Source organism: Sparus aurata, chromosome 9, assembly GCF_900880675.1.
Source record: "Sparus aurata chromosome 9, fSpaAur1.1, whole genome shotgun sequence".
NCBI lineage: Eukaryota > Metazoa > Chordata > Actinopteri > Spariformes > Sparidae > Sparus > Sparus aurata.
The window spans coordinates 36,628,978-36,639,244 of NC_044195.1; the positions used below are offsets into that span (position 1 = coordinate 36,628,978).

Genomic DNA, 10,267 nt, shown 5'->3' on the forward strand with positions numbered 1-10,267 from the left:
AAGCTGTAACAGTTTCAAGCTGTAACAGTTTCATGTTGAAACAGTTTTCAAGCTGTAACAGTTTCATGTTGAAACAGTTTCAAGCTGTAACAGTTTCAAGCTGTAACAGTTTCATGTTGAAACAGTTTCAAGCTGTAACAGTTTCAAGCTGTAACAGTTTCATGTTGAAACAGTTTCAAGCTGTAACAGTTTCAAGCTGTAACAGTTTCATGTTGATGAAACATGAAAATGAAAACACGCAAATCACTAACACACACACGTACAAACACACACACACACACACACACACACAAATCACTAACACACACACACACAAATGAATCACTCACACAAACACACACATCACTAACACACACACACACACACACACACACACACACACACACACACACACAGACGAGGCTCATTAGATGATCAACTCATTATTAAAGTCTTTTTTACCTGAACTCATTTCAAAGATGTGTTTCAGAACTCACCTGTGCAGCTGAGCTGGGCCTCTGCAGAGGAAACAGACGATCAGTGTGGCTGTGATCTGATCCAGCTAGAGGAGACGCAGGGTTTTAGGGTGAGTCTCAATACTGAACCTCCGCCTCCTTCTCTTCACTCCTTTAATCTCTACAGGTGGATTCAGGAGGAGGAAGAGGAGGAGGAAGAGCAGCATGAGAAGGAGAGGAGGAGGAGATGACAGGAGGCTCATTATCAAATTGAGACTGATCCCAGGGTTTAGAGCAGCAGGTGGGTCGGTGCTGAGCTCTGGGAGCTTAGTGGTTGGCTGGTCAGCTGTGATGTCATCTGATCCAAAGCAGCCATGAAGCTGATCAGCATCCAATCAGTGTTCAGTGTGTCTGGAGAGACTCCAGTGACATCACAGTGATGTCATTCCAGGCATGTACACACCCAGTACTCAGCGTATCCTCCATGTACACACACAGTACTCAGCGTATCCTCCATGTACACACACAGTACTCAGCGTATCCTCCATGTACACACACAGTACTCAGTGTATCCTCCATGTACACACACAGTACTCAGTGTATCCTCCGTGTACACACACAGTACTCAGCGTATCCTCCATGTACACACACAGTACTCAGTGTATCCTCCGTGTACACACACAGTACTCAGCGTATCCTCCGTGTACACACCCAGTACTCAGCGTATCCTCCGTGTACACACACAGTACTCAGCGTATCCTCCGTGTACACACACAGTACTCAGCGTATCCTCCGTGTACACACACAGTACTCAGCGTATCCTCCGTGTACACACACAGTACTCAGCGTATCCTCCGTGTACACACACAGTACTCAGCGTATCCTCCGTGTACACACACAGTACTCAGCGTATCCTCCGTGTACACACACAGTACTCAGCGTATCCTCCGTGTACACACACAGTACTCAGCGTATCCTCCATGTACACACACAGTACTCAGTGTATCCTCCGTGTACACACACAGTACTCAGTGTATCCTCCGTGTACACACACAGTACTCAGCGTATCCTCCGTGTACACACACAGTACTCAGCGTATCCTCCGTGTACACACACAGTACTCAGTGTATCCTCCATGTACACACACAGTACTCAGCGTATCCTCCGTGTACACACACAGTACTCAGTGTATCCTCCATGTACACACACAGTACTCAGTGTATCCTCCATGTACACACACAGTACTCAGTGTATCCTCCATGTACACACACAGTACTCAGCGTATCCTCCGTGTACACACACAGTACTCAGTGTATCCTCCATGTACACACACAGTACTCAGCGTATCCTCCGTGTACACACACAGTACTCAGCGTATCCTCCATGTACACACACAGTACTCAGTGTATCCTCCATGTACACACACAGTACTCAGTGTATCCTCCATGCACACACACAGTACTCAGCGTATCCTCCATGTACACACACAGTACTCAGTGTATCCTCCATGCACACACACAGTACTCAGCGTATCCTCCATGTACACACACAGTACTCAGCGTATCCTCCATGTACACACACAGTACTCAGCGTATCCTCCATGTACACACACAGTACTCAGCGTATCCTCCATGTACACACACAGTACTCAGTGTATCCTCCGTGTACACACACAGTACTCAGCGTATCCTCCATGTACACACACAGTACTCAGCGTATCCTCCATGTACACACACAGTACTCAGTGTATCCTCCATGTACACACACAGTACTCAGCGTATCCTCCATGTACACACAGTACTGCAGAGGCTCTATAAAGGTTCATTCTGTGACTTTCTGTCTGAAATCTGTTGTCTCTGATGACATCACTAAGTCTCACCTGTTGACTCTAAGCAGGTGTGTCTGTTCTGTCTCAGGTTAACAGGTCAAAGGTCAAACCTTCACACACAGAAACCAGGTCAGCACAAGGAATCCTATTATAACAGACACACACACACCCACCCACCCACACACACACACACACACACACACACATGCACCAGTAGTTTGCTGCTCCCTGGTGGTGAGACAGGAGGCTGCAGTCTAACAGACTTGTATTAAACATTTGATGTTTTTATGTGAACTTGTGAGAACGTCCTCAGAGCTCAGCACCATTTCTCATCTGTTCACAGAAAACACTGTCTGGTCTCAGTTCAGTCCTCAAAGTCCAGATCAGGCTCCAGTCTCTGAGTCCACTCTCAGCACAGGTTCAATGTACGAATGATTTTATTATTGACACTAAAGCTTGTGTGGATGACAAACACTGGTCTTTGACCTCTGAGGAGATTTATTCTGTCAGAGCAGAGATTTGTTAGGAGAAAACAGTAACAGTTTGTTGAAGGGAAGGCACTGACGGGATGAAGCATCTGCCTGCCACCTTCTATCAACCAATCAGATGAACAGTCGCAGAGCTCAGCACCATCAGTCAGTGGAGAGAAGAGTGGAAAGGCCGTCAGTGTCATTCTTTGCCCTTTCTGATGAAATAAACTCTCCAGTTCTGACAGAACTGATGCTACAGCAGTTACACTAACCTCTGGAGGAGCCGGCCTTAGATTTTCAAATCAACATCAGTGTTTCCCACAGAATCAGACTTTAATTGTGGCGGTGGCTGTCAGGCTGGGTGCCGTAGAGCATGCTGCTTGAGAAATCCACCGACTAACTTCCAGGTTAGGCCCGAGCTAACTTGGATGGAGATAAAATGTAACCGGGCGGCTCATCTAGACTCTCCAAATTTTATTGAAACAAATTGTCCAAATTCTGAGTGTTTCGCAGGTTTGTGAGGCTTTTATGACCATTTAACAGAGGCATCTTTCACAATGTTAACTTTTGGGAAAAAGTCCCCAGTGCATCCTATGACAATGTAATTACATGACACGCCAGCTGTCTTCTTTGCAGAGTAAGTTATGGTCAAGACAACTGCATTAAATAGTCCTCCTCTTCTTCGTTGGTTTTACTGGCGGACTAAAAACCACACTGCCAACAACTGTATCGTAGTATATGACATCATGCTGTTCACTGACGGTTGCTGTCTTGAGTGAGTGAGGGGACACAGCTCCAAAGTCGGAGTTTGGGATCAAGGTAGAAGCATTCATGTTGCAATCCCCGTCAAGTAATACCACCAATGTTACTTGCGAATTCTACCAAACACTTTGAAGCCAACCTCCCTGCCCTCTAGTGGAAAGCATGACCACCCTCATAAAAAGACCACATGAGAAATATGTGCATGTTGCATGCTTGCAAAAAATGGGAAAGTATAGGCCGAAATCGACCAGCTCTACCTGATCCATGATGCCAAACAACCAAAGTCCTTTAATAGCGGGCGATGGAAAGCTGGCTACAATCCTGATATCATGTTTGTCAGTCAAAGCATCTCTGGATAGAAGCTGGTACTGGAGCTACTGCCAAAAACCCAACACCGCCCCATTGGCCTTACAGTCAATGCACAGTTATCCCAGCCACAGTTCCTTTCCAGAGAAGATTCAACTTTGGGCAAGTGAATTGGCCTGGCTTCCAAGAACATCTTGAACAGAAGATCACCCACCTCCCAGCAGACCCCAAAAACTATAAAATCTTCACCAAGCTAGTGCATCAGGCAGCCCAGAAGAACATCCCAATAATAATAATAATAATAATAATGATAATAATAATAATAATAACAATAATAATAATAATAATGGATTGGACTTGTATGGCGCGTTTCAAGACAAAAATCCGAAGAGGCTGCCGCACTCAATACATCCCCGGCCTTGACGCTCCAAGCAGCGAACTATATGAGCAATACCAACAGCTCTACGAATCTGACCCCTTTGCTGAAAGCACCATCGAAGTAGGTGAGAGACCCATGACCTTCCTATCAGAATGCCACCAGCAGAAATGGCAAACTCTACTGGAGACAACTGATATGGAAAAAAATGGCAAAAAGGCATGGAGCCCATCCATCCATCCATTTTTTTCCGCTTATCCGGGGCCGGGTCGTGGGGGCAGCTGAGCAGGGACACCCAGACATCCCTCTCCCCGGACACTTCGTCCAGCTCCTCCGGGAGGATCACAAGGCATTCCCAGGCCAGCTGAGTGACACAGTTCCTCGGGGTCTCCTTCCCTCACTCGTGAACAAGACCCCAAGCTACTTGAAGTCCTCCAATTGAGGCAGGAACTCTCCCTCAACCCGAGAACCATGGCCTCAGACTTTGAGGTGCTGATCCTCATCCCAGTTGCTTCCTACTCGGCTGCAAACCACCCCAGGACATGCTGGAGGTCCTGGCTCGAAGGAGCCAACAAGACAACATCGTCTGCGAAAAGCAGCCCTGCCGGAGTCCAACATGCACTGGGAACAGGTCTGACCTACTGCCGGCAATGCGAACCAAGCTCCTGCTCCGGTTGTACAGCCACCGTACAGCCCTTAGCAGAGGGCCCCCGACCCCGTACTCCTGAAGCACCTCCCACAGAATGCCACGAGGGACACGGTCGAATGCCTACTCCAAGTCCACAAAGTCCATATCCCCAGTCGAGGTCAACAGCTCACCACCTCCACCGTAAACAGTGTTGATGGAGGGCTGCTTCCCTTTCCTGTGGCGCCGGATGGTTTGCCAGAATTTCCTTGAGGCCAACCGGTAGTCCTCCTCGATGGCCTCCCCGAACTTTTCCCAGACCCGAGCCTTTGCTTCTGCGACTGCCCGTCCTCTGAAAAATCAGCAATGACCCATCAACACCAAAACAGCAACAGTATACCACCACAGCCAACCCAGTTGCGCATCAGTTGCTCAACGGGAAATCCACCACCAAACAGCCAAGGCCAAAAGTAGACAGACTTCAGCACTCCCAAAACACCGGACTGATTGAGCCGTTCTCCCTTGAAGAGCTCAATATCAGCATCAAAGCCCCTAACACTGGCAAAGCCATCGGCCAGGACAATATTTTCACAGAGGAGATCAAGCACTTTGGACCTCTGACACGGAAGTGGGTCCTTGAGCTGATGAACAACTGCACGCTGACAGGAAACACCCCAAATAGCTGGAGGAGAACCAGAATCATCACTCTTCTAAAACCTGTAAAGATCCAGCATATGCAAAGAGCTTCTGCCTTAACAAGCAAAGTCGCTGGCGACGACAACGGAACAGCTTGCCTCAAAGTAGTGTGCTGGCTCCACTACTATATAACATCTATGCCAATGGACAAGAACACTGAGGGGTTCATCTACGCTGACAACCTCTGTGTAACATCCCAAGATAGTACGTTTGAAGCTGTAGAAGCAAATCTCATCTCAGCCGTAGATGAGCTACACATCTACTACAAGTGAACCGGGAAGCAAACAGACCCCTTAACATCACATGGTCTTCAAAGACACGAAAAGGAGAAGAAGAAGCTCCAAAAATAGAAAATCAATATGTGGCGGCCACTGTTGATATTATGGCGGACCGCCACACATAAATTAATGAGTAGGAAACACTGAACAGTCTCCTCTCCTGTTGGTCATCACACCTGAACCATGCCCCCTGCTGACAGGAGCAGACGTGATGATGTCATAGATCAGGTCTATTCAACTAGTTTTTAAAGGGGCCAGACTTAATAAAAGTGAAGTGCAGTATCTGACCTGTGAAACTCCTGATGTGTTCAAACAATTCACTTTTTATTTTGAACTCTGCTTTGTTTAGTAGTTGTCACGGGGCTTTAAAGGGGAAAGCTAAGGAGATAGGAGGTGGACCCAAATGCAGTTACTCATAGGACAAGAGGCAGGATTGAGGGGCAACAAAAGGCGAGCTTTTATTTAAACAAAAGCTGAATGCAACAAAAAAACAAGGAGCATGAAACGAAATCTCAGTCCAGGAACCAGAAAACAAAGTAGCAACTAAAACGGCTAAACAAAGTGAAACTAAAAAGTTTCAACAAAGTACAAATCAAAATGCAAAAATCTAAATCCAAAAACACATACTAAAAGGCGACACAGGCGGAATACAAGGAACTTCCGGGAGCAAGGAAACACAAGGAACATCACGCAGACAGAAGCAGAAGCAGGAACAGAAACAATGAACGGACTAAGGCAAGATGGAAGGCAGAGACTAAGTACACAGACATTAATGATGAGACAAGGAACAGGTGAGGAGAGAGAGGAAGGAGGAGGCCAAGTGAGGTAACCAGGGGGGGATGCACAGAGGAGAAGACACTGACAGAGAGAGGGAGACAAACTGAAACAGGGAATGCACAGGAGACACTGAAAGGACAAGAGACACAAGAGGGCATAGAATCTAAACATAAGACAGGAAAGACAGAACCAAAAAATCTAAACATAAGACAGAAGACACGACACAAAGACATAGAACCGAAACACTGAATCATGAACCATGACAGTAGTTTGAAAAATAAATTTGATGTGAACAACATTTTGTCCTTTAATATTGATATTATTATTATCATATATTAAATTTTAAGTCAGTTGTCGACTGCAGATACGGCCTGAGTTATAACTTTTTAATAAGATTAGAGCAGTTGTTCTCAATTATTTTTTGTCATGCCCCCCCTAGAGGACAGACATTTTTTCGCACCCCCCCCGAATTGAAATACTATTGAGAACCTGATAATATTTATTTATTGATCTGTATAAACCACTGTATGAGTTGCAGCATTCTGCATACAATCACCTGATTATCAAAATGGTTTCATGCTGTCCTGCCAGAGTTTTTAGGCATAAAACACAAACAGGTCTTTCCTCATTTCTGACCGTGTTCACGGTAAACCCAAGGTCTGCGTAGGCATCGTCATATTTCCTGCTGCATAGTTCCCGACCGAGGGATCAGCAGAAGAGCTTGTGTTTTTTAGAGGTGTCAACACGGAGTGTTCAGCTGAATTGCCGCGTCGTGCTCCGGCATTCGCCAGATATATATAAGACCTGCGTATCTGTGCCAGAGGGCTCCGGACAGCCGGAGCTGGACGGAGCAGATACGCAGCGCAGCAGACCTGCTGGAAGTTAACACATAGACTAAAGTAAAACCTATCAGCTCCGCTGACGTGACAGAGACGTAATGCAGCGGACAGGTATCCAGTGGAAATAGACCTTCGCGTCCTGCCCTGCCTCTCACGCCCCCCCGACACCTGGGGCGCGCCCCACCATTTGAGAACCACTGGATTAGAGTATGTTTTTATTCTGCAACAGACATAACTCATGAATGTGCTAAGAAAATGATCAAAGGGCCACTGGGAGGGTGTTAAAGGGCCACTTTTGGTCCACGGGCCACCAGTTGATCTGCTGTTGGTCAGTTGGTCTGCTGTGGATTACACCAACAGTATATAAAGTAATGCAGAGGTAATTAATATTAATCCAATGACATCAAATGTCATATAAAAACACAGACAGGGAACATTTCACTTTACTTTGAGTATTTTAAGTACACATACTGTAGTGATGTTCTGAGTGCAGTCAGGTATTAGTACTCTGACTGGAGAGAAGGATACAAATACTCGTTCATCAGTGTGAGTTACAGGCTGACAGGCTTCACCAGCTGCTGTCTGTTGGGTTTGTGCTCCTGTATGAAGGAAGAAACATTTGGCAGATCTTCAATCTGAAGATGGCTCGTCTGATCTGAGGCAGATTCAAGCTGTAAACTAGAGGATTACTGACGGGAGGAACGATCAGAAACTCCAGAGATAAAACAACTGTGATGATGGGATGAAGTGTTTCAGCCCTGAGTCGAGACAGCGAGAGATCACAGAAGAGAGAGAAGGAATATGTCACAAATGTTATGATGTGAGGCAGGCAGGTTTGTAAAGCCTTCCCTCGGAATTCAGACGAGCTTCTCCTGCAGACCAGCAGGATGTGCAGATAGGTGTACAGGATGAAGAACAGGGGGATAAAGATGGTTATCACAACAAAGACCAGACCTGCTGAACTGTTCAGAGTCGTGTCCACACAGGAGAGATGAACCACAGGCCAGTTAGAACAGAACAGCCTGCGCAGTTTATTTCCACACAGAGTTAATCGAACTGTACAAAAGACACACAAGCTGATGGCACATGCAGAGTAGAGCACAGCAAGAGTCACAAGATTTCTCACCATCCTAAAGGTCATTTTACTGTGATAGTGTAAAGGCTGACAAATAGCCACCAGTCTGTCGTAGGCCATGACTGTGAGCAGAGCCAGCTCGTGCATCACATAAGTGTAAATGACATAAATCTGGGTGAAACAAGATGGACGTGAGATGACATGAGTGTCAGACAGAAGGTCCATCAGAAACCTGGGGAAGAAGCCGGCTGAGCCGTACAGGGAGTTCAGACACTGACAGGAGATAAACATGTACATGGGCTGATGCAGAGACTTCTCCAGGCACACGGTCACAATAACAACAACGTTAGCAGATATTATAGCCATGTAGATCAACAGGCACAGACTGAAGAACAGGTATCTGAGGGGCCCACAGTCTGCAAACAGAGTCAAGTGGAAGTAGAGAGGAGTCAGGCTGATGTTGCTGTTCATGTCTGCAAACACACAGAGGTGAAGAAGAGAAGAAGAGGAAAGACAGACTGACACAACATCATCCTGCCTGATGGAGGTCACTTCTGTCGTCCATTTCACAACATTTCACATCAAAACATTGGAACAAAGTCCAGGTCATTGAAACAGATGTGTTCAGAGAAAACACAAGTTAAGAACAAAAAAACTGAACACAAAAGCAAAATGCTGATGATTAACCTCCAAATCTGTCAGTTCAGTGAATGCATCATGCTTCATGCTCTCAGAAGGCAGAGGTTCAAAACATCAGTTATCACAAGTCACAAATGAAACGGGAATGATTTACTGACAGCATCACAGCAGCAGTCTGACGAGCTGCTCACACGCTTCAGTTCCACATTACTGTTAATATAAGTACAAACACACTGAATATGTTCAGACCTCAGTGCACGTGAGTGTCAGTGTTAGCTCACATCATCCTGCAGTGATCTGCTGCACACACGCTCAGCTGCTCGTCTTTATACCGACACTCACAGTGCAGCCACGTGACCTCACACACAGACAGGAAGTGACACAGTCACCTCATCTCACTTTATCATTGTAGAGTAGTCAGAGTATTCAGACTATTTAGAGTACCTAGTTATTATTACTTTATTCAACATATGAAACACTGCTCCAATTTATTATTATTATTATTGATATCATGTGCATCAATATATTGATTATCAGGTGCAATATTACTTTCTTTTTTTACCTTCATTGTCACTAACAATACTACTTATATCTATTCTAGTTCATTTTTAGTTTATTTGACTCGACTCACTGCTGTTGTTATTGTGTGAGGCACTGGTTTTTGTGTTTAACTCCTTAAACACTTTGTACTTCATATTTTATGTATTTCACTAATATCCAATACTCTTTATTGTCTTAAACTGGGCCCAGCGTGTGACCCTGACCAGATGGTTGTCACTGGTTTTTCTGTTGTAGTTTACATTTTTGTAGCTGTCTCTGGTAAAGATGTTCCTTTGGGATTAATTATTAACTTAACTTCACTTAACTCACAATAAAGTGACTTGAACCCTCAATCAACCGTAAGAATTAAATCATGGTTTGGTCAGTTCTCCACTCTGATTGGCTGGAGGGTGTATATGAACACCCCCGGACCCTCTCCAGTAGTTCTGATGAAACTGTCCTTTTACTGTCCGACAGTTCAACTTCTCATCAGCTGACTGCACACACCTCAGTGCACCACCCTCTGAACACCACAGGGTGGGACAACGGGCTCTTTGCACGTCAGCTTCAGCATTCATGTAATACGGCTCACTCGCTTCCGGTTGCCTAGAGATGGCGCTCT

At 45.7% G+C, this 10,267-nt stretch overlaps 2 protein-coding genes across 3 annotated transcripts in view; both read right to left on the bottom strand.

Annotated features, from left to right (window-relative positions):
• LOC115588657 (transmembrane protein 237A-like) overlaps positions 1–695 on the bottom strand; it is a 7,354-nt gene extending 6,659 nt beyond the window's left edge. Inside the window, exon 1 of one of the 2 annotated variants that reach the window (XM_030429384.1) lies at positions 477–695. The gene's annotated coding sequence lies outside the window, so the exon portion shown is untranslated. The remainder of the gene's footprint in view (positions 1–476) is intronic. The other variant, XM_030429385.1, reaches the window with a different exon arrangement.
• Positions 696–7,959: 7,264 nt separating this feature from the next.
• On the bottom strand, positions 7,960–8,937 carry LOC115588756 (olfactory receptor 51L1-like). The gene has a single exon (XM_030429525.1). The coding sequence runs from the start codon at positions 8,935–8,937 to the stop codon at positions 7,960–7,962; it is 978 nt and encodes a 325-aa protein (XP_030285385.1).
• Between the last annotated feature and the right edge of the window lie 1,330 nt (positions 8,938–10,267).

What these genes read in the sequence shown, in the direction of transcription:
- LOC115588756 (XM_030429525.1), bottom strand. Translation starts at nt 8,937, where the DNA reads ATGAACAGCAACATCAGCCTGACTCCTCTCTACTTCCACTTGACTCTG.